The sequence below is a fragment of the Pieris rapae genome, chromosome 15, assembly GCF_905147795.1.
Source record: "Pieris rapae chromosome 15, ilPieRapa1.1, whole genome shotgun sequence".
NCBI classification, from domain to species: domain Eukaryota; kingdom Metazoa; phylum Arthropoda; class Insecta; order Lepidoptera; family Pieridae; genus Pieris; species Pieris rapae.
The window spans coordinates 6,165,731-6,190,705 of NC_059523.1; the positions used below are offsets into that span (position 1 = coordinate 6,165,731).

Here is a 24,975-nt window from a genome sequence, read left to right on the forward strand (position 1 = left end):
CCTACATCAAATAAAAATATATAGTGTAAAACTGCATCATTTTTATTTTGCAGTGGCCCTTATAACTATTTCATGCTAAAGACAATATTATGCGATTATATTTTAATGTCCCGCTCCATAAATAATCTACGTAATATATATCTTAGTTTTTAGAACTTTAGTCTAAAACATATAGATATATAAATACACGATACATTCACAATGGTATAATCTATTATTTATTACGGCAAAAAATATAAAAATTATGTCACAGAGATCACATTTTACTAATAAATACTAGTATAAGTATATATAAAATAGAAGTAATTTTTGGTAGCACGTTTAAGTTTATTTATTTATCAAGGAACATTAATTTGAGTATATTTCATGTATATAACAATCTACAAATAGACTGGAGGAGTATTTCTTATTTAAAACCATAACTATTATATTCAAAGAAAATTCTAATTACCACAAACATAAAAACCCACAGATGATATACCGAGTACAAAATAACCATAGATTACTTTCCAAGAATAATTTTACGAGAGGCGCCAAAGCTTTGTCCGGACTGCGAAGCTAGTTTGTTTGTTCCAGCTTGAAGGCCGATGACAGTATTTCCGGCACGAAGAACGTCTTCGCTGAATTCACGTCGATTTTCTTCAGCTGGCTTGGGGCCGAGGAATGGGCCGCGCCATTCGGGGTGTTTGTAGGCCTGTAAATTGTTTTTTTTTTGTAATTTAGTTGATATTATTCGTCATCATATTTTAAAGATTCTTTAAAGCATTTCCTAGCAAGTATTAATAATACACAGTACGGGTAGAAAGTGCGAGATTCATAACTTGGGGGTATTTTGTCATTACTTAATGGAAAATAGTTTGCGCATGTACCTTTAGTGGCGAAGGACTAAAAAACTATGTTCATTTAAAATCTTCAATCAGAAATCGTAGGGTTTAATATTCTATATTTTATATCATGTTTCTCGTTACTAAGAAATTCCACTAGGCGATATTTTATTTACCATTTTACTACCCCAGTTTTACAATTGCAAGCTTGTGAATAAAAATAGAATTTGTTTTTAACCTCAAATTACCTAATTAAAGTTACTTTGCTGGAAATTGTTCGTATTTTATATTATTAACTTAGAAATCAAAAAGCTATTATATATTTTCAACTTTACAGTTGCTGGCCGTGGCCATATATTAAATAAGATTAATTTACCGTTCTGCCGACGGCGAAAATAGTTTGAGTTACAAGTGCAATATTCTTCTGGTCCCAAAGATCAGTTGTCTGGAATAGGTCTACATCTGGTACTCCATACTTTACGCAAGCGTTTTGGAATCTGTAATACGAAAATATTTATTCATAGCTTTAAAGTATAGTCTTAAATATATTATTATTAGAATAGTGTTGGAATTTTCAAGTACAATATTGAAGATGACTGTTGGGAACAGAGCAGACACATTTTAGTGTCTGCTTCTTTGTTCATTTCATGTATTAGGTGATCAGGTTTTAGCCGATTCAATACCTAACCGGTGACAGAGTATATATGTCTGATGGATTATATAATTGTATGCGTCTTTTATTTGCGCAGCTTTCGCGTATCATATAATAAAATAAAAGTGCATATATTAAACTATTGTTGTAATCACTAAAAGTGCTACATTTTTGGTTTTGACCTACGGGCAATTATACATATTCGTTTACTTACTGGCTTATATTGTCCATGAGTTTATAGTCCCCACCGGAAACGTTGACCTTCGAAATGATCCCTGGTTGCAACCTGTTCATCAGCTTGCAAAGAATAATGCCGTCGCGTAATGCCAGCTCGTAGGGAAGATCAGATGGAAACCGTTCACCAATCACAGCTTCAATCCATCTTTGTGCTTCGATTTCTTTTTCTGGCTCGCGCTTGCCGGCACACTAGAATTTTGTAAAAAAACATTCTATCACTAGGAAGAAAGGAAAAATTGAGAACCATGAAATTCTTTAGGGATTAAATGTATTTCAAATGTATCACATATTTATAAAAACTGTATCGGTATTATGGTAAAAATTTAAATGTAGCAGAGTTCTGTAATTTTTTTAATTGTATAAAATATTATTATAATTTGAAATAAAAACATGAAATGCAAAATTTTTGTTGACCGTCATTTAAAGAAATTTTAATAACTAAAAAACGAGATTTTTTTAAACATAAAAAATCCTTTATTTCGCGTCTATTACTCGTAGCAATTACAACTAGTATTTTGCATATAGAAACGGCCTAAATCAACATTATATCAGTTTCGAAAGTAATATTATACGGAAACAACAAATAATTGATAATTCGATTGATTTGACTATTAGTCTAGAAGAATCTAATCTATAAACGAAAATAATTTTGATATTATTAGCTCTAGCAATTCATACAAAACAAAATTATTTATCGTTCTCTAAATACATAATCCGATTAAATTGATGGCTTGACTTTAAGAGTGAATGAACGAATGTCATTTATATTTAGATCACGTTTAGCAATTTGAAATATGTTAAAAAAATTAAAGATATAATCCTTGTATATTATGTCATACAGTCATACTTTATTACTTACACCCATACACTAAAAGTATATGTATAGACGTAAGATGATTTGACGATCGTTAAACATATAAAAAGTTTATAGCCATGTTCTCGAATGCGTGCTGTATGTAAAGTCTTGGCAAAGATACATTCGTTTATATTACTGTGTAACAAATCATTAACCATTGAATATAAATGAAATCACCTCAGACTGATCAGCCTATTGATAAACGCAAAAAAAACGGTCCTGTGATTTTTTCAATATATTCATGCTATTAAAAATGCAGTTGAAAAAATAGTCATGAAGTGTGGTAATTTTTTTTTAATTAGTCGTTGCACTAGTCATTCTTAATTCTTATGTATTGATAAATTAAAGGAGACTATTATTAGAGATCAATAAATCAAGAGACCGGAAGATGCAATGCGATGGAATAGATTCTAAATTAAAATTGAGCACAGATTGCATATTTTTTTAAACGAATACGAAATTAGGTTTGACGTATACAATATGTGAGTATGTTGTATAATTGTCAAGCGGCTTTTAATTTTAAACCATCCAATAAAGCCTTCATAATATATGTATAGTCTTAACTATACATATTTTGATACGAATGATAATGAAGATGGACGCCTATTAAAATTAAAAATCTCATAGAAATCTGACACCAACATTAATTCATTATCTCTACGGAAATGTTTGATTTTCTTAAGTTTTATTTTCGTAATAGTATTAGCAATGAAATATTACATCCGAAATCGATCATGCTGTAGCTAGCTGAAACCAATGTCGTAATGACTATTATTACATGTAATGTTATGTTGGAAACTTTGAAGCAGGGCGGATTGACGTATGCGCCTCTACCAGCGTCAAAAGTTGGGCGGGCGGCACAGTCCGCTTGTTGATACCGATCTAGTAACTCGTTCCTTTCGTGTTGTCCAGTAAAAGTTCTGTGACCTTAAAATGCCTGTAAGATCTTTTACTTTATTTTATCGAAGTTATTATTAGTAATTCATTAAATCGATATTGTATAAATTTTATAAAGTAAATTATTTACATTATTGTTATCTTTGTTTACATTGTTGTTGTTTTGAATCATTTATTAACTGATTACCTATATTTAGCATTTAAATAATCGGATCCATTTGCGATACGTAAAATAAATTGCACCATCTGCTGTTACCCAAATGTGCCAGACATCACAACAAGATAAGTGATGTTTTCGTAACGAAATGTATTTTCAGAGATGATTCTGGAATCCGAGTTTACCAAACGACTTGGCACTGGAGCGAATATTTTATGGCCAGTGTTCAAGAGTGTTTTATAGCGTAATACAAGAATTTATATTTACAGCCCAGGAACAAGGATCAGGAGCAAGAAGTTCTCAACTGGATCTCGGCTGTGCTTGGAGAACCCCTGCCAAATGGCGCGTACGAGGATGTCCTTAGGGATGGTATTGTCCTGTGCAAGCTAGCAAATAAACTATCCCCAGGATCGGTTAAGAAAATCCAGGAAAAGGGCACAAACTTCCAGCTAATGGAAAATATCCAAAGGTATTTTTACTTCTTAGTGTTCAACATATTGAAATTAATGAGACTTTGACTCAACTTTATAATTTTTAAGGTTCCAAGCTGCGATTAAAAAGTACGGAGTACCTGAGGAAGAAATTTTCCAAACAGCTGATTTGTTTGAGAGGCGTAACATTCCGCAAGTAACATTATGCCTTTACGCATTGGGCAGGATTGTAAGTTACTTTCCTATATTACAATTACACGAACCTCACAGAAGCATAAACTATTTACTCTTTTACAGACACAAAAACACCCAGAATTCACCGGCCCCCAACTCGGTCCAAAGATGGCTGAAAAGAACGAGCGCTCATTCACAGAAGAACAACTAAGAGCCCATAACGCAGAATTGAACCTGCAAATGGGTTTCAACAAAGGTGCTTCTCAAGCTGGTCTGGGTTCATTTGGCAACACTCGTCATATGTAAACATGGAACAAGTCCATTTTAAAATTATCAGTATTTTTTACAAATTTGCTATTCAGTATAGGGACAGCAACTAAGTTTGGACTTTTTTTTAAATTATAAAATATTGTTTAAGAATGTATTAAAGCTTCTAGTTTTGTTATCTGTATTTGTTGACGAATAAATTTTACTATATTGTCTTTACATGATTAAAATGGAATATTTACAATTTAAAATCTAACATGTACCTTTAACTAAGACTTTTTGTAAATATTTTTTTACTTTATTTAAATAATATCTTTTTCTAAATGCTTTGTTTTATTTCAAACACAATTAGTTTTAATTTTGCTAAATGAAGAGCAAGTAAACTTTGCTCAGAATTTTCAAGTGAGAACGTCATTCTATTTATAAACGCGATGATTGGTGTTTGCTCAAGTGATGCCAAATACTAAATTAATAATTTTAAAGCTTTATAATGTATGAAGGGCCATGGCCTTATTAAAATCTGTTATGCGTTCAAGATTAGACAGATTGAGGTCTTGTCACAATAACATAATACGTATATATGTACGTAACATATGACGAATCCTTATATAAAAAGTAAATCTTTTTGTAATAACATAATAATTGTTTGTTTAAAGTAAAATTTAACTATATATTTTATGAGGACTTTTACTTGCTTTAGATTAAGTGCTAGGAGGACTCATTTGACGCGCAAATTTGTGTCTTTTTTTAGGTATATCTTAAAATGTTACATACATGATTTGTAAATTCTGGCTAGTTTTATAATTAACATAATCGTGACGTTGTTTTACTAAATACAACCATAACCCAGCAATCCAATAGACCTCGTTTAAAAAACGACAATGGCGCCACAACTTTTAGGTCTGAGGCTAAGTGCTAAGGCACAGATTTCTTTATCTGTTTCGTGATCATGTTTTTTCTAAAAGGCCAGTAGGTAATCAATACTTCTCTAACCTGTGCCTGGCAAACGCCATAGGACAAGTGTTCAATGCCGGCATTCGGTATGAGAGTCGCATGCTGAAGCCACTAAACTAACGCGTAAAGGATAAATTAAAATCGTTCTAAATTACGATGACATTACTATGTACCGACCATCTAAATGTAACACACCCACTCAACATTGCCATGTTCACAAAATAGCTTTTGTTAGATCTCTTATTATGGAATATATACGTTAAAACACGATTTAGTGTTTTCTATGTGGTATTTGACCACAGCCGGCGTTGGCCTGGAATTTGAACCACCTAACATTGATGTTTCCTTTGGGCATATTAATATATTGATTGTCCATAAGTACATGTATCAGGGACACAAATATAAGACGAATATTTTTTAGATTTTTAGTGTTTACATTACGCATTTCTACAATAAGTCAAACGGCAAACACTTCTTCAAGTTATATTTTAGCTCCTAGGGATTCTTCGCTATTCGTTAATAATTAAGTTTTACAACAGATTAATTCAAGATAAGTTTACTATTTAACTTAAAAAAAAACCTACAAGATGTTTTCGGATGAGGAAATTTATGCTCAATATAAAATCTGTACTTAGCTTATGTATCCACATATAATATAGATTAGCATTACTATTGGTAATTAGTCACTAAATGACTGTTGCCGAAGCATGACTCAATAATACAGGTGTCAAGAGCAACAATCAATCAACACTTTCCATTTATTTTGGTCTTGCGGTCGTACACCCTCGACGTTCGATCTATTTCACGAGAACATATTTTAAAAACGAAATAAATTATAAACTAAATAATCAGGTACAATTTTGGCACTTAATACAGTTATTATTTATTTATTTACACTTCGTAACCTTATTCAGGAGCGGACATTGTTCAACTTGGGTGGCCCAAACCGAGGACAGAAATGTAGAGAAACTTTGGCAAATTTAGTTTTAAACTTGCAGTGTTAACTTAGTGAATCTTATCCTTGAGGAAGAAGGTTCGTTCCCCCGGCTGTACACCAATGGACTTTCTTTGTTGTCTGAATGAGAAAATCGTGAGGAAACGGGCTTAGACCCAAAATGTCGACGGCGTATGTCAGGAACAGAAGCCCGAGCACCTACTTATTTTATTTACAAATGATCATGAAACACATTCAGAAATCTGAGGCTCAGACCTAATTAGGTTGTAGCGCCACTGATTTACATTAATTTCCTTTAATCGATTTTAAGTATGCTTCGCATATCGTTCTTACTTTTGTAGATAAACTTTCTACAAAGTACGAAGCGCCTACCTACAATCTGGGTGTTATGTTTCAATCTTAGATTTGTGCTCGCTGGAACAGAGGCGTTGTAAGATATTTCATACAAATATCCATTGGTAATCTTACTATGCAGTTGAAATCCATACATAAATATGTTATGTATAGTATATAAAAGTAATACTTGAGAAAAGCTTGGACTCTCTTAATACTTAGCTTTGAATTTAACTATTGTTTATTACTTTTAACGAAAACACATGTCCTAAAATAGTTCCTTAAATCATAATCAATATAGTGGTTTATGAAAGATCAAAACGAATGTTATTTGCTCGTTTTAATCTACTGAAACATTTGAACTAGTTTATTTTCCAGTCAAGCTCCAGCACATTATACGTTTTCATAATAAATTAGACGACGAGAACGAAAATAACTTCTTGACGAAATAACAGTACCTACCTACTTGCAGATGAATGATTTCTATTTCATTTTGATGCAATAATTTTCTTTTCGATTGAAGTTTCGATATGTTTAGGGAGATATTTTAAAAGATTTAAATCATTTTAATCAGAACACTCAAAATTTATTAATCTTAGGATTTTGGTATTGATTGGTGCTAGCGTAAAAAGTTTAGTAGATAAGGATGCATGAAGCAACAATAAAAAATAAAAAAATATGTTAAATAGGTATCAGGAATGCATAAAGTATTGGAGACTCGTAAATGCAGAGGTTGGATGCGTGAGTTTGTGGCCCACACAATATATTTTGACCAGGCGCCAAGTGTTCTACTGGAAATCAAACATCACGCCCACATTGATGTTAGTGTGAGTGTTTACTAATTACATATATTCGTCATGTCAAAAAGGGATTTGCCAAATTAGTAGCCTTTTGCACGTCATCTATAACAAACGACTTGTAATGTAAAATAATATTGTGACGTTAATTCTTAATCCATATCTGTGGAATCTATTTCAACTGTCAATTAATTGTTTTGTACCCATGTTTTATTTCACTTAGCAAATTAATAAACGTTTTTGAATAAGTTTATGAATCAAAACAAATAACATAAGTGATAATTGTGTTCTTATGGACTATTTTAGTCTTTGCTATAATCAAAGTAACCAATTAAATGGCTCATGGGCAACACACAATGCGAGCAAATAGAGCACACAGATATCTAAAAAGAATGAGACAGAAATATAAATATGTTCAAGTGTAAACGTATCTGAAATAAAATACTATTATTATTATTGATGTGTTGAGGTTAAAACCAAAAATATGTATTTTGTTGCAAGATAGATTTGCATCTGTGTCCTTTACCCTTTGTCGAGTTGTGTAAGTGACGAGACTGCATTCACTGCTCAAGGCCGGTTGCTTATACATACATACCTCATCACCCTCTCGTCTAGTGGAAATTTCCCAAATCCTTGGCAAAATTACGAAAAATCAAGGTTACGAAACATCTAAATTAATTTATATTTAAAACTCCCGACTTTATATTTTTTTCTTTTCTTTATTGTCCAACTTTATAATAACATCCAAAAAAATCTAATAAAAAAGGTTCATTAAAAGATTATTACCTATATATTTTTATTTACACAACAACCGTGGCTTTACTTGTACAATCATGGATTTAACTTCAAAATCAAACTTTTGATTGAAACATATGATTTTAACCTGAAATGTAAACTCAAAAACTACTGCACAGATTTTAAAGAATGTTTTACTTTTAGAATGCCGCGAGTCACATGGCCATCTTTATTTAGTGTATACAAGAAAATAGGGCTAATATAGGAGAGATGTAAAAAATAGAGAATAAAGTCCCAGATGCCAATGTTGTAACAAGAAAGATCAACAAAAAAGGTCTAGAAATATCAGGCTTTCGCCGCCACTAATCGATTATAACAAATAAGTGAAAAACGACACTTAATGTACAAGCATTGGAAAATCTTTATTCTACACAGACAAGAATTAGTTTCGTTCGATCTAAAATGGTAGTGAATGCCAAAAAAGTCCTATTTCAAGTTAGACTGGTTAATCTAAATCGTGCAATCGTAAAACCCACAAACCGTACAAAATTGTTACGCTCGTTCCGTATCATCAATTCCTTGAACACGGGCATATGTCGCAAATGCACATTTCATATATGCGCATGAAAATGACACATATTTTTACTATTTACTTCTGTTTGTTTCCATTTTAGCACTAGTAGACGGCCACCATAAAATGATGTTTAGAATCGAAACGCGTGTGAACCATAACGCGAATCATTTTGAATAATGATAAATGAGTTTGTGTCTTAAAGTCGTAAGTTAATTATCTCTAGTTATGTACTTGTATATGTATAGTATAATGGTGCAACTTAGATACGATTTTTTTTTCCTATTTGGTATTTATTACATTCCTTTTCTTTCTATTCTTTGCGACTGAGGCGCAAAGTAGCTGTGGTCTCTGGCAGAATGACCAGCGCTGTGGAAAATTCTGCTTCTCAGCATTATGCTGCCAGGGCCAATTACAGCCACAGCACACACACATTACACATTTAAAACGAGCCGAATGACAAAAGAAATTTTATTATTATTATTATTATTATTTTTGATATCTTATTTTTTTTCTTTGATTATTGTTATATTGTGTGGTAATGTGTGTGTTTTGTTGGTTATGGTATGTCAGTCTGTCTGTCAAAATTTGTCCGATTGGTTAATGTATAAGGAAGCAAGGGGCGGTTACAGACATTTTTAACCAACTTCAAAAAACCAGACAGGTCAACAATAAAGTGTAACTTTTGTCGTTTATATATAAACAACAGTGACTTATTACGAAATCTAGTTATAACTGGTACAAGTATCACGGAAATGTAACGTTAAGTTGGATTGATACTTCTGAACTTTAAAAACACATTTTAATTTGTCAACCGTGGAATGTAATAACTACAGGTTCCATAAAGAGGACAAAGTTAAGTTCTGTTTACGAAGTCAACAATTGCATGGCCCCACTCCAACTGTTGCATCAAGAATCGAACAGGCGGGGGCTTAGTACGCACCACCTCGGGCCACCTCGAGGTATACAAAGCAGTTCTTTAGAATATAATCATGAAGTTTATACTAGTTACAGTGATATTGGTACACCAAATAACCGCGGAACACTATAAAACGAAGCGTAAGTACATTTTATGTCAACACTGACGACCCACTTTTAAATGCCGTCAAACATTTAATGCCGTATTACAACATCGCGATTATATAAAATAATGCAAGATTTAAATTATTTACGACTGATAATTTAAAAATATATTATTTATTTATTACGTTGTTTATATATTTATAATATTTTTCATAAACATTTAAACAAATTTTCATTTTTAATCCAATTCTGGTGCATCTGTGGCACACTTTTTTGGCAAATTTAGGTTGTTGTATCTGAATAAAGGCTATTATTATTTATTAGGTATTATTATTATAATTATGTTGTTAATATGTAATTTTAAAATTATAATGTCAATGCCCGATTTTTATGTAGTACCGGAAAAATCGCTAAAAACATTTATTTTTAAATTTATAAAATAATTGAAACTATTTTTTTTCAGCTAGCTTTGTTAAAACCTGTTCGTTGATTGATCCCGATTTTGACGATTGCTCTAAAACGGCTGTACAATTATTGTTCAATGCATTGGGGCCTGGTAAGTCTATCTTAAAATTTTACGTAATATGAGGATTGTATTTAAAACAAACTTAATTTAGTTAGTAAATAACCATAAAGTTTTACTTCTTCGTGAAAAAAATTACGTCGATCAAACAGTAAACATGTAACCCTAATAACTAATAAGTGTTGCTAGTGACTAATTAAAATATACGTACTTATCTACGTAAGTAGTGGTAACACCAGCCGTCATTGCACAAATGGAACGTGTTTGAGCGGTTACCGATTAAAGACCTCTTCATGTACGCTGCGAGCCTATTCATTTTTTATTTAAACAAATTTATTTGTTTTAATTTATTTTATTTAAACAATTCAATTAACTTATTATTAATTATGTTGTTTTAATTTTAAATTCCAGTTTATTTATATAATATAAATATGGTCGGGTTATTATGTATACGGTATCTCTGCATATATTTTTTTATGACCAAATTGTCAATTAAATTTATGTTTACTAACATCAGTAAGTACTTGGTATGAACAAGCTACATAGCCTCAATTACGAAATCAATATAGCGCGGAAAACGAAAGTCTATTCCTTCGCTGGTACTTAGAAACAAGATCACTTACGTTATAACTAAACTTGTGAAGACTATAATAAAATAAATAATAATAATAATAATAGAAGTATCGTCCTTTACTGGCTGAAAGGGGGCATAGACCCAACGGGGCAGATATAATTATTATTATATAACATAGTCCCGCTGGAAATGGAACATAGGAAACAAAGGAACAGAATGTGTTCACTGTAAGCCACGGAAATAGTCATGATGCTTGTATAAAACCAGTAAATTAATTACGATTAATCTTGTATTGTATATTTAGACAGTGGATTAATGTTTTATTTAATAATACCGATTTTTTCAGGTCTTCCAGAGATAGATTTGCCTCCATTAGACCCATTAAAAATACCAAAAATCAGAATATTACAGGGAGATGGCCCGGTTAATGTCAACGCAGCGCTTGACGATGTTACTGTGTCCGGCTTCGGTAAAACCGATGTTTTACTGAGTCAGTAAGTTCTTAATATTTTATGCGCTCCTGGTAGCAGTAGGAACAATTTGATCGACTGACCAACTGTCGGAATTGAAAAATCCGGAAATCCGTGATTAAAAAAAAAAAAATCTGATAAATAAATAAATACTTTATTTGTTCCAGAGTGGACAGCAAAACATACGACTTTTACACAAAGGTACGAGTACCGAAAATAAGAATTGAAGGAACTTATGATTTAAAAGGAAAAATTTTATTGATACCTTTAGTTGGTCGTGGTCGGTGCTGGTTTGAGCCCAGTAAGTAAAATATAAACAGGTATTTAAATTTACCGATATCGACAAGCAACTTCAATTATTTATAATTTTTAGGTAACATGACAATTGATATCGTCAGTGACGTGAAATTATATGAAAAAGATGGATTTACGTTCTTTAACGTTACTCAGGTTCATGTTAAATATAATATTGGAGTTCTCAAACTGTATATGCACAATCTATTCGACGGAATTTCATCCTTGGGTAAGATTGAATCACAAGTTGATTTATTTTTGTTTCTAATATACATTGTATCAACGACATCTGTTTCAATGTCCTAACATTTAATTCATAATTTTTATACTATTCGATAACAGAGGGCAGCAGTTGTTATAATAATGTACATTCTGTGGATTATGCGATCCTAGTACTAGTATGTTACAAATTGCAACGTTTGAGACACCACTCAACCCTTTCTTAATTTGCGAAGTTTTTTTCTATTTAATTTGCCTCTGCTATTTTTTTTATTTTATTATAAATAGTATGACTTAGTTAGACAGACACACGTTAGTAATACTCATTTGATTGAGTCCATAAATTTGTTATAAGTAATTGAATAATTTAATTTATTTTTATTTTTAGAGGAGAGTACGAACGCCTATTTAAACGCAAATTGGCGGCCTGTGTCCGAATCACTACGACCAATTCTATCAAAAACAATCGAAGATATTCTACTCGGATTTATGCGGCAAATATTTCATAATTTACCTGCAACCTTTATGATAGAAGATGTGAAAAATAATAGTTTATTAAGCAAGAAGGATGACAAAATATAATAAATTAATTTTAGCGATAAAACACTCTCTTTCATACTATGAAACTTACAATAAATGTTAGAATCTTTCTAATAGTGGGACAGTAATAATTTTGCAATAATTTTTTTTTAAATAGAAGTTACATTTATGAATATAATATTGTTTGTAGTATAGGTTTCTTGCCCAATGTGTTTGAGTAGACAAATGTAATATTTGTCTGCCATTATGCCTTAAACGTTAACTTTACATTAAATTAAAACCCGAAAATCGTAAATTGTTAAGGTGCTCACTAACTAATTATATGACCTAAAACTAAGTATTATTATGATTAATATTTTTTGTAAATAATGATTTTAATAAATATACTGAGTAGCTTTAAAAGAGTTTACGTAAAGATTATTTTCTTAGATTCCCTTGTAATGTTGGATTTCATGATGGCACGTGCTGTTTACACCTGAAGCTTTCAGGTATTGATGCCAAGGTCATGACTCACTAACGTTAGTCATCCATACGATATTAGGATTTTCGTTTTAAACCAATATCACCATGAAATCGATACTATTAATAGAATTACTATAAAATATAATTGGACTGTGGTTGACACATAGACGTATAAAAACTGGTACGTATTGTTGAAGTTTCCTTAATAATTGAAGGATATCAACAAAAAAAAATAAGAGGGCCTAAATATATTTAAATTATTATTACCTGCCAAATAGGACGACCAGGCATTTTACTTGTTTTTCAAATCACTAGCACACACAAAACACAGGCCCGTTTGGCACGTCAACCACTAGATGGCTCTCTTGCAAAAGTGAAGAACAAAATAACCTGTATTGAGTCATCCATTCCTGTTTTATACGAGCCGCAAAATGTGATCTGAGAACAGACATTACGCAGAACCGCTAAATGCTACCCAAAATATCTTCTCACGAAGAAAGAAACTACTCAACAAATAAACTCCTATGGTAATTACATACTTTGTTGGGAGATTATATCTTAAACGTATGTTTGACAATAATTTCTAAACTGCGCAGTATCTAAAGTACATATTAAGTGACACAAAAAATGTAAAAAAAAATCCCAATACAGAGTAGGTTATCTTATATACAATAAATTTTATTGGTAATATACACTAGTTTCTGCTAAGTATAGTTTAAACGTACTTACCGTCGTCAATACTTTATTATGGGCAAGGAAATTATGGAAGCGTGAGCTTTTTTGTAATTTGTACCTACAAAGGCTAGAGTGAGAGAGTTTGGACGAAAGAGATGAGAAGAGACACAAAATAGCCTGTGGCAAGCGAAAGAAAAAAAGCATCGCTACCTTTTCTGCGCTATTTGCAGCATGATCTGGAGATATTAGATTTGATACAAGGACTAGATTTCGGCTCAACGACTGATACTCAATTTCAGCTTGTGATTTCACTGCCTTATCTTTCCTTTCAAATCTTTTGAATACAGCATGAAGATCATATTAATCTTAGAATTTTGTGTTATAATATATACATAAGTAGATAAATGGTGAGAAACCACTACCTATTAGAGGTACACTGCCATAGGGACAAAACATTATAAATTTGTTTTAATTTTCTAACTATCAAGTTTTAATCATTATTATTATTACGATGCAGGTTCAAAATATTGTAAATACTGTATAATTGTATATCTGTAATTTAATTAAAAATAAAGTATTATTATACATAGTAAAATATACCTACCATTTTTATCTTAATAAATGTTGTCTGCATATCTATAACTAACCTGACCAGACATCCCGTTTTGAACGGGACTGTCCCTTTTTCCAATTACGAGTCCCGGTGTCCCCGAAATGAACTGTGGGACGCAAAATTGTCCCATTTTCAGAAACTTTGATAAACTTCGTGATGATTCGATAACTTTTAAGCCAACTTCTTATTTAAAGTTATTTCATATATCTTTTTCTAAATGAATATGAAATAACTTTAAATAAGTGTTTTTTTTTCATTGATCACTTTATCTATAACTGACTAAAATATTTTCGTACAACATTTATAAGTAATTAGTGTATTTAATGATCACCAAAACGGTTTCGGTTACATGCTAAACAATTATTATCGGTCACTATTAATATTATTAGAGTTGGAAATTAAAGTATGCTTCGACAACAAACTGATAGCAAAAAAGATACATTCATTACCAACAGTAAATTTAGACAGGTTTTTGGTACGTCATCAAGAAGGCTTACCAACTTTATAATTTGCAGTTTTGTATGCAGATAATTGCATTCATATCAAATCACTCCTTCATTATCTGCAGTCCTCGTCCAACAAGTTCCTGGTAAGGCAGAAATTGAGGTGAAGATGTCTATTGAATGTCCTAGATTGATTTTTAGGATAGTGATGTTATGCGTTCATGGCATTAATTTAAAAAATAATAATAATATTACCTAGATAAAGATGTAACCTTAATTCTGAAAAATAATTTGTGTGTTTTTAATAGATTGTGCATAGATAAAGTACAATAAAATAGTTTATAATGTATGATCGTAAACTTTTTCATACATTAATAAAAGAAATGCGTCTTTTAATTTTTGATTATGCTGGATAGAATATGTATGATGAATATGTCAGTAAACTTAAAGAAGATTCAACACAATTTGAAACAGAACAATGAGCAATGACCCAGAGAAGGGTGCACCTAAGGGGATAGGGCCCCTTTGGTGTCATTCACAAAAGGAACATTAACTAGGTCCGTATAAATGGAAAGAGATCGTGGTGCATACATGCACTTTGCACCGAATCTGGGTGACGTCATCGCGTTCGCATTGCATTGTTTGATGTTGCACTTTTCAAGTATGTGTCATTTAATTTGTTTTGCTCGCAGCGTAGAGCACGTTTCGTACAGCTGTTTTATTTTATTCAATTATATTTTAAGAATTTATTTTGTTTCTATTGAATGTTTAATGTAATTGACAGGCAAGATACAAATGGGACTTCTAAGGTCAAGACGTCGTCGTCAAGAATTAAACAAAATATTGTTTTTACAACACAAGTAATACAATTTATGTCGTTAATAATGTGCCTGTGTCTGCGCATCGTTGAAACAATAATATTTTTTCCGAAATCTATTTCGATCGCCACATCATTACGTTCAGCTATGTAGAACACGTGTTCGGTAACGGCCGTTATAGCGGATTCCGTTATTAAAAATAAGTTTCGCAACTTCTGCGCCACCATCTTAAAATAATTCGTACGTAGGTTGCACCTACACATAATTCTTTCGAATTTCTTTTGATTACCGTTTTATTAAAAAAAAGGAATTTATGTTAGAGGATTATAAACGATTTATCTAAATAAAACTTATGGGAAATGGTTTTTGATTGAAATATGTGCCCGGAGTTATAGACAAAATGATTTAAATACTACTAATTTTATTATTATAATATTAGAGTGTCAAAGTTGATAATAGCAATTAAAAATTACCTTCCTGTTAGAGTTTAATTTAAATAAAATAAATACTAAATGAAAACTATAAAATGCTAAGAATGAGCTGGTAGATTCTGTATTTAGTAATAACCTTTTTAATATGTCTCCAGAACTTTCTGTAAATCATTAAACCTCGTCAAGAACGTACTTGACGTTTCAGTTCAAGATTGTTACGAGAATAGCCCTCTGAATGTTATGCTTAAAATAGAATCATCCTTCTATATAGAATTCTAATTTCCATTAATTTCCAAACTGTAACGTCATCAACAAACAGTGTTGATTGGATACGAATGTTGTTTTAGTCAAAATTCATCAAAACGTAAACAGAGACAGACGTAAGAGTAATTTAGTTACACGACAAAAATAAGATTAAATTAGATTTTATGGATTTGAATCGTTATTTATATAAATGTTCAAAAATAATATAAATATATATCTATAATTGATTAAAATGAATGTTTTCAGTACAGTTACCATTTAAACAATATAAATAGTAGTTGTGATACAAAAACCCTACTTTATCGCACTCCTCTAAGCGAATTTAGCCACTAGTCGATAAGACGTATCTGTTATTCAACATAAATATCTATGGTGTTTTTGTGACTTTACTATTTGTCCTAAATACAAACGAAGATTAAAAACACATTATCTAAACCCACCTTAAAATAAAAGTAGAAAGAAATCGAAATGTCGGAAAATTCCTCATTATTTGTTGAACGAGAATGTGGACGGAACGCTTGGAACGTGGGCGCCTGTAAGCGGAGAATCTGGAGCAGGCACTTACGATCGCCGTGTATTAGGATAACATGAATTAGAAGATGGTGGACTTGAAACTAGCGCCCAAGATATAACTGCGTTGACTTTTTAAATAAGCGCTATCTAGCGGGCAGCAGCGTTTTTATCTAAAGTATCAAATACCTGTATCACGCCACCTATTAATTGATATTATAAACTGCCTAAACTAGCAATTTGACACTAGATGGATACTTTAATATCCATAGTTGTGCGTCGAACTCATCGAAGGTGGTAGATAATATTTATCAACAATTTATCCCAAGTGCACTAAACATTAGCAGAATCTATTCTAGTTATGTCCAGTTTCATACTATCTTAAAAATTGGCATTCAAGCTGCAAGTATTTCAAACGCGATGTAGTCTGTATTTTAATATTTAAGATACTAATAGAATATATGGAAATATCAAAAAACCACTAGATTATTTTCTCGAATTGGTTTCCTTTAATATGCAAACAACGAACGAGGTCACTTTATTTTTATTGAGGTAGTAAACAGATTATACTAAAAATTACAAAATTCAAATAATAAGGATAATAAATAGTCGTGAATTCACGTTGACTTCATTTTAAGGGATAATTTCAGTTTTTTTTGTACTTTAAAACAGAAATGGCGCCAAAACCCAGGACATAACAGCGCATGCGCTTAAGGAGGCGTCACAGATAAATGAATTTTCAATTGTAAATTGAGAATGTTTTGAAATGGTGAAAACCAATAAACACAGTAAATATGTTACATGTATGCGTTTATTTGTATTCCCCAGTTAAAAAAAATATTATTTTATATATTTGGTCCGAATTATTATATAAAAATTAATGAGTAGCTAATTAGATTGGATGTGTTAAGCTTAATGACGTTGCAAAAATGTATGTAAGTAGTCTGTTGTTTTAATAGTTATCCTGCCAGATCATACGTAAGTATTATTTCCTTGATTCTGATTGATTTCTAAACTTTTGGAAACACTAGAACATTTAGGTAAAATAAAACTTTGCATTGTCTAAGACAGTAAATATTTTATTAACTATTGTGTCCTAACATTAATTATTACGAGAAATATTCACATAATATTACGTTGCTTATAGCCAATAATAATCTACGTAATTTTTTTGTTACATTAATGTAAGCTAAATGAAATGAATTACATGATTTAATAATTATTATGGTAATTATTTTTTTAGTAATAGCATACTATTATAGTATAAAATTGTTAAATGCCATTTTCAGTACTTGTATCATAGAATTCGGAGACATGCGAATACAATAGTATAAAATTATATACATATATTACAAAATATGTTTAATAACATGTTATAATACGAGTATGTTATGAAATTAATTGTAATTTACATTATTGCTTTCAACACGTATCAATCATATGTACATAATTTATAATTTAATGGTATTTACATAATAATACTTCGATAAGTTACTTTTATCACTATCAGAAAAAAAATATATTTCAGTTCTCTATAAATTATATTCAAAATTATAATGCGTTGACTAACGAATACCAAAGTCCAAATATATTGGTAATTTATTTATACATACTTATTTACATACACAAATTACCAAGGGTAGATCTCGCTATATATGTTATATTGAATGTTATATATACAAAAGTCTTATTTTTTAAACCAGCCCATCGTATGCATTGTCAAAGTCTTGTTCGGAATCATCATCTTCAGGTGTTGTTTCCTTATGATGTGACATTTCTTTTTGGGTTAGCAGCCTATCACAATCGTTTAGTCGAGCGAGCAAAACTTCATATACACGGTTCATTGAAACCACCTTTTCTTTACACGATGGGTCTCTTTCTAAAGCGAAAAGTCGTGAATCCAATAGTTTTATTGCACCAACAATGTAGTTTCTCAAGGTTTTAGTTTTATGCTCTCGACTTATGTTGTCTAGAAACGCGCAAACTTGCCTCTCTCCGCATAACAACACGTCAACATCGTACGCTAAAGGAGAGTGCTGTCGGTGTAAGAATGCTATTAGCCGCTTTGCATATCGGCGGTATGTTCTATAGATTTTTCGCTTCCTCGTACCAAGTGTTCTGCCCATCGTCATCGATTTCTTCATATCATCAATTACAGCTTTGTAGCCTGCGTCAATTTTAGAGTCGAAAATATCTCGTAGCCGTGTTTCTACAGGTTGTAGTTCATAGGGAGCTGGTGATGGCGGTAGGGACGGAGACGATGGGGGTGGTGATAGAGGCAACGAGCTACGTGCACTGTCATCTTCACTCGATTCGCTTGACAAACTACTTTGAACTGAATTCGTCTCTGGTACCGCATAAGGTCTCGCTCGAGTTCTAGTGCGTTGAACACGCGCAGGTCTTGGAGCAGTTCTAGCATTGTAAGCTGTCAGAACATTTGCGTCTTGTTCTGTCAGGGGCCGACTTCTCTGTGTAGCCGCTAGTGGAATGATGCGTATTTTAACTAGCGCATAGCTCTGATGTATCTTAGCTCTAATACGAGGGTCATCGTAATCTGAGCCCCAAAGATCTCTAATAGCTGTTTCTTTGAGATAACGGACTTGGCATAGTTCGCCATTGAAGAATCTCTTTCGTTGTTGCTCGTTGAGCGCATCGCGTTCGGCGCCTGTGAGACCATGGATCTTGGTGAGATGATCTGGTAGTTTTCCATAAGTGAATCTTGCGCAATCTTCGATAGGACAAGGTATGTTGGCATGGTTTTGTTTCTTCGTACGTGTGGCGGTTGTAGTCGGCCGCGCACTCATTTTTGTCGATTCTGTAAATAAATATTCATAATGTTAGACTTTTATTTTAATATAAATAATTATATCTTGTAGTTTAGAGGTCTGACTTAGTTAAGAATAACTTAGATATATGTAATGCAAAAAAACGTAATTGATAAGAGATTTTACATAAATCTAAAGGTAGTAGTGAATATTGAGATGATATAATAATATACAGAAATATATATTTGCCAAATACCAAAAGGCCCTTGCCAAAGTTTTTCCATACAATAACAATTCGAAATCTTTTGAATTCGTTGACGACCGAAGAATATTTGCTTCCGTCGGAAGAATATTTCTTCAGTATGTTGTTTTAATATAACAATTCCTAGATGCCTAATATTTTATTATCAAGCTTTAACTCAGAAGAGTTTAAGTAAATAAATGTGGGATTTATGCGGAAAATATATTTGACAAAATACTATTAATTAACATTTTACAATTATGAAACTTCAATATTACTTGTGTAAAAGTGGGTTTATAACTAGAGTCTCTTAAAACAATAGTTAATAAGGGGATTTATTATTTTAATAAAGGTTTATATACTATTGGCAACGAGATAATTTATTTAGAGTATGTTTATCAACAAGGGTGGCTGTCCGAGGATAATAATTGTGTTGACGCAGGCCGGTGGGTGTTTACGGAGAGCCGGCCGTCCTTAATTTATTGAAAACAATACACTATCTTCGATGTCATTATTTGGAGCTCTTAGCTTAATGGAGTCTTAAGAATTTTTAGAGCTCACTGATGAAAAAAGATGGTATTTCTTATATTGAAAAATACTATGTATTTTTGACGTTATTTTCTCTTTTTAGTTATAACAATCATCATCGACAATCAGCCAGTGATTGAGTTTAAGATAAAATTCCAAGTCTAGGATGGGAAAGCATACTTGTGTGGCATCTGGGTGAAAGTGCTACAAATGAAATGACAGTAACTGGATCAATCTCAATGATGATGTTCAATCATAAAGAGACAAGAAATCACCTATCTCGTAAGTTGCTATTTAAATAATTAAAGAAAACTTCAAATCTTTGTAAACTAGAAATAATCTTCCCTGGCTGTAACAAAAATCGCATCCTAAAAAATAATCAATAAAAGACACTGAAATGTCTATCCCGTGAGGCTTCCAAGACTTCAAACGACAATGCTAAGACATTTATAATATAAAACAAAACAATGAATTATTAGGTACTATCCGAAGCGGTTTGATTGAGCTAATATTTATTTTTGAAATTAGCTTGTTCCGTCTTGGGTCGGTCGCCGCGAAATTATAAATAATATTAATGAAACGGGCCTCGAGGGAAACGATATCTTGCTATTGTTTAATATACTTCAATTAATAATTTTGATTAGCCCTATGGAAAGTACCGGGATAAAGAACATAAATTCGTAAGAAATGTTTAATAAAATAATTTCGAGGCAACGTTAATTATTATTTACATGAAACAATGCAAACTTTTTAGCTTGATAACGGATGACGGTGACCTAGAGTTTTGATTTCGATTCCCTGAGTAAGTATATTAGCTAAAGGCAAATTATATCAGCTTTTTTAGTTTTTCCCGTGCACCACTACTAGCTGCATACTGAAGTATTTCCGATCAACTTGCCGGCAACGCACAACCGAGCCGTCTGGCATTGAGAGTGTGAGTATCATAATATATAATATAACATGACGCATAAATACAATTATGTCAATTTTTCAAGCAATATTTGTCTCCCTATGTACAGTCCAAAACTTAAAATGAAAGGCCGGGAGCGAGACTTCTGGCAATGTGGGAGTCCATAGGTATCTCTTAACATTAAAAGGGCCTCCTATCACATATTCATGGCCTTTGATATAACATTATCTGATTAACACTAACGTGAAATAATAGGGCACATATGCAATTATTGTACCTACTAAAAAGCTTTCTTAATGGTATAGTAATCAGTCTTAATTACTTAAGAAAATTATATAATTGTATTACAAGTTACAGCTAAGATTTCTCATCAAGTAATATGACACAAATGTCACGGATTGCGAAAGTTTTCATAAAGAGACTCCCCTTTTAGGCGAAGTGCGAGTTGAATAAATAACTAATTTACATATTTAATACAGGTATCGCTCTCAGATTCAATTGTTCAAATCCGTGAATTATTAAACTGAGCCGCGGTTAGCTTATTACCCTCTAGAACAATCAAATATTCAGATCAGCTTTTCTTTAATTAGTAATTTACAAATAATTCATTAGGTTCGTGTTAATTTGATTTTTCTTTCCCCTGGCAGTCCAAAAATTTTAATCTCAGTATTGGTAGCAGTAGTGTTGGCCTAGTGGCTTTAGCATGCGACTCTTTCCCTGATGTTGTAGTTTCAATCCCCAGATGTGCACTAATGGCCTTTCTATGGGTGCATTTGACATTCGCACGAACTGTGAGGAAACCGACATGTCTTACACGCAAAAAGATAACAGCATGTGCATTGGAGGTTCATCTACTTGCCTATTAGATTTAAAAATGATCATGAAAATGACTCAGACATCTGAGGCCCAGACCTAAATAGGTTGTAGCGTAACTGAAATATTTTCATTATATTTTATTTATTGGACAGTACAATGGGAAAGACGAAATTATTGTTTCTACGGCATTTTTTTTTAGAACAGACAGCGAAGGAGCAAGATGCCCTCAATTCACGCAACTATTTGATTCGTAAGATATCTTTTTATTTATACATCAAATTTTGTTCTATTTAAAAATTGCTGTCTTCATTTTAATACATTAAATGCCAAAATAATAAATACAAAGTAATAGCCGTAACAAAAAAACTAAAACTTTTTATATCGAATTTTATGTTTGTGTATTGTTTGTATCTTATTGAGTAAATACGAATCTTTGAAAATATGTATAAATGTATTTTATTCTTTTTAAAAGAAGAGTTTTTTCGAGTGGTCATCATACAGCATTGCGATTGCCGAACACTCAGATCCAACAGCCATTGATGGCAATGCTTTAAAAAACGATTGAGCCGTTCGCACGGCTCCGAGTGGACAGCACCTACTATGGCCCGGATCCGAGAAAAGAGCACTTAACTTTAAAATCTAAAAATTTGTTTAGTTTTTTGAAATTTTAGTTTTTTTTTATTAGTAATAGTTTGTTTTGTTTAATAATTGTTTTGATTGATATTTGTATGATCTCTAAATATATGTCATGTTTGCCTTTAAGTGCTTGTCACATTAAAAATTGTATTTTGTGTTTGTTTTTACCAATGTATCAGTGTGCCGAGCGTTGGCAAGCTTTATCAATTAAAAAAATGTGTTAACATGCGTGGGATTACAAATAAATAAATGAAATTTCAGAACAGACTATTTTTTTTTCAACCAAGCACCTTGATGATTGAGTTACCATAGGCATGTATATTTTACCATCGGTATACTGCCCGTTCACCTCTTGTTCTACATAAAAATTATGAATTTAATGAAAATTATACATAAACATTTTATAGTAATATCTAAGTTACTTATTTTAAATTAATTAATCTTATAAAAATATCATAACATATGAGACTAAATAGTATAAAACTAAAAACATTTCATAAAATGTTTTGAAATAGGTGCATTGCGATGCAAAGGTAGGGGAGAAGGGGGTTGTTGCGAACACCCGAAAACAGTAAACAAAGGGGAGACGTAAACAAGGGTGCAAGGGTGCCCCGATACAATAAACAATTAGTTTAATCGATACATGCAGGAAGTTTATCACTTTGTGTCTTTAGTGTAGAATGTATTGATTCCTAGTTTTAAAACGGATTAAAATAACGTGATATATACTTTTTATTATTTCGATGATGGATTCCAATTATTTACTAGAAACATATGTCGGAATAGGGCCAGATATCAGAAGTAAAACACGGGATAGAGTAATATCATATCAGATATCAATAATTTGACAAATATTATAGGGTAAGAAATATCTTCTAAAACCTACAATTATTGGTATACATGAAACCATTAATACAGTGCAAACTGACTTATACAAAAATACTATTTTGTGAAGAACACAATTACTTTTACGGTAGGAATCTTATAAATTGCATTCTCACAAAATAAATGTTAGGCATTCAAAATTACATAGAACGAAGTATTAAAACTAAATTAAGGATGCAAAAACACCTTGTAAAACGCTGAAATGGCAATACATGATACAAGAAGAAAATAAAATAATTGGCAAAGAAGATAACAGAGGTACCCCGACAACGATGAACAAACAAGGTTGATGCAGCGTTGGGAAAATGTTGTAATGATAGTAAATAATCTATAAAATATTGAAAATAAAAAATAGTGTAGAATATTATTAACAGAGGGCAAACCGGCAGGAGGCTCAGTGATGGTAAATGATATCATAAACATTCCATTCAATGTCAGAGAGCGCGCGAGTCTGTTGCCGGCCTTTTAAGAAAAGGTACGCTCTTTTCTTATAGGACCCCAAGTTGAAGTGGTTCGGTATACTATTATTATCTTAACAGATATTGTATTGTCTAATTAGATCTTATGATCTAATTAGACAATATAATATATATACTTATACCATAAATATAATGAAAAATAAAGTTTGTTTATTTTCTAGCTAGAAAATAGTTAATAATGCCAGAAAGAGTCAAATTCAATTTAATTAAATTTTATTTAAGTAATTATTTAAGTTTATTTATCGATCAACAAAATGTAATTTGGTATTTCCAAATTTGAATAACGTTCGATTATGTTAATCAGTACTGGATTTTTATAACAATACATTATTGGGATGATTTTTTATTTGAGTCCAGATTATATAGATTTAAAATCGTATCCGATCGTAAGTTATTTTATTGTTTTTACTATTTAATTACCCGGATTAAGTTATACGATTTACTATCAATACATTGGGAAATATTAATTTTAATTAAAAAGCATATTAAATTATTACTTCAATAATTATTTTTTAATACATCAAAATAGTAAAAAAAATAAATGTATAAAAAAAGTTATTCTATTAAAACTATTAGTAGATTATTATAAAATTATTTATAAAATCACACTCACAAAATAATAAACACAATCAGAATAATACTAATAAAATAACTGCAATTTATAATACAGTAACTGATTTTTTCAAGTAATCCATAAAAATAACCTACCTGTTAGTAAAACTCCAAGCTTTTCACGTTGTTTACGTGAGTAAACACGCTGTTGTTATTTATCGTTAGCAGTGAAACAATTGAAACACGCTCCTAGCACCGCTTTCGAAACTCGACTGCCGTTACGTAACAGATCCTGGCAAATTCCTTCACCCATCCCTCAATTTTCATACATTTTCTCTTACATCCCCAATTTAACCTGACCTCCCCTGCCTCCTAGTAATAGTCTCAAGTCCGTATTATAGCAGTGAAGGTATTAAGCGCTGGAGGTCATACTAAAGTGGTTTCACTTCTTTGTACTGATAACT

General features: G+C 31.7%; 4 protein-coding genes across 4 annotated transcripts; 2 read left to right on the plus strand and 2 right to left on the minus strand.

Moving 5' to 3' along the window:
- Positions 1-26: 26 nt before the first annotated feature.
- On the minus strand, positions 27-13,369 carry LOC110996745 (muscle-specific protein 20). The gene is made up of 4 exons (XM_022264569.2): positions 13,213-13,369; positions 1,691-1,902; positions 1,201-1,321; positions 27-694 (listed from the first exon to the last, which is right to left on the minus strand). Exons 1-4 carry the CDS (start codon positions 13,234-13,236, stop codon positions 503-505), a joined length of 549 nt encoding a protein of 182 aa, XP_022120261.1. The 5' UTR covers positions 13,237-13,369; the 3' UTR covers positions 27-502.
- Positions 3,347-4,819, plus strand: LOC110996746 (myophilin). Its single transcript, XM_022264570.2, has 4 exons — positions 3,347-3,508; positions 3,893-4,092; positions 4,163-4,283; positions 4,352-4,819. Exons 1-4 carry the CDS (start codon positions 3,503-3,505, stop codon positions 4,532-4,534), a joined length of 510 nt encoding a protein of 169 aa, XP_022120262.1. The 5' UTR covers positions 3,347-3,502; the 3' UTR covers positions 4,535-4,819.
- LOC110996744 (circadian clock-controlled protein daywake-like) lies at positions 9,636-13,054 on the plus strand. The gene is made up of 6 exons (XM_022264568.2): positions 9,636-9,899; positions 10,327-10,419; positions 11,307-11,454; positions 11,598-11,731; positions 11,804-11,953; positions 12,332-13,054. Exons 1-6 carry the CDS (start codon positions 9,833-9,835, stop codon positions 12,523-12,525), a joined length of 786 nt encoding a protein of 261 aa, XP_022120260.2. The 5' UTR covers positions 9,636-9,832; the 3' UTR covers positions 12,526-13,054.
- Positions 13,370-17,983: 4,614 nt separating the features above from the next.
- Positions 17,984-24,766, minus strand: LOC110996759. The gene is made up of 2 exons (XM_022264584.2): positions 24,668-24,766; positions 17,984-19,514 (listed from the first exon to the last, which is right to left on the minus strand). The coding sequence occupies exon 2, from the start codon at positions 19,501-19,503 to the stop codon at positions 18,394-18,396; it is 1,110 nt and encodes a 369-aa protein (XP_022120276.1). The 5' UTR covers positions 19,504-19,514; positions 24,668-24,766; the 3' UTR covers positions 17,984-18,393.
- Between the last annotated feature and the right edge of the window lie 209 nt (positions 24,767-24,975).

Bases quoted from the DNA above. Each gene is read 5' to 3' on its own strand.
- LOC110996746 (XM_022264570.2), top strand. The intron at 4,093-4,162 runs GTATTTTTACTT...ATAATTTTTAAG, and splicing joins CTAATGGAAAATATCCAAAG to GTTCCAAGCTGCGATTAAAA. The intron at 4,284-4,351 runs GTAAGTTACTTT...ACTCTTTTACAG, and splicing joins TTTACGCATTGGGCAGGATT to ACACAAAAACACCCAGAATT.
- LOC110996744 (XM_022264568.2), top strand. From the start codon at position 9,833: ATGAAGTTTATACTAGTTACAGTGATATTGGTACACCAAATAACCGCG. The intron at 11,732-11,803 runs GTAAGTAAAATA...TATAATTTTTAG, and splicing joins TCGGTGCTGGTTTGAGCCCA to GTAACATGACAATTGATATC. The intron at 11,954-12,331 runs GTAAGATTGAAT...TTTTATTTTTAG, and splicing joins CGACGGAATTTCATCCTTGG to AGGAGAGTACGAACGCCTAT.
- LOC110996745 (XM_022264569.2), bottom strand. From the start codon at position 13,236: ATGCCTGGTCGTCCTATTTGGCAG. The intron at 1,903-13,212 runs GTAATAATAATT...ACAAAATTCTAG, and splicing joins CTGGTCGTCCTATTTGGCAG to TGTGCCGGCAAGCGCGAGCC. The intron at 1,322-1,690 runs GTAAGTAAACGA...TTCGTATTACAG, and splicing joins CTCATGGACAATATAAGCCA to ATTCCAAAACGCTTGCGTAA.
- LOC110996759 (XM_022264584.2), bottom strand. From the start codon at position 19,503: ATGAGTGCGCGGCCGACTACAACCGCCACACGTACGAAGAAACAAAAC.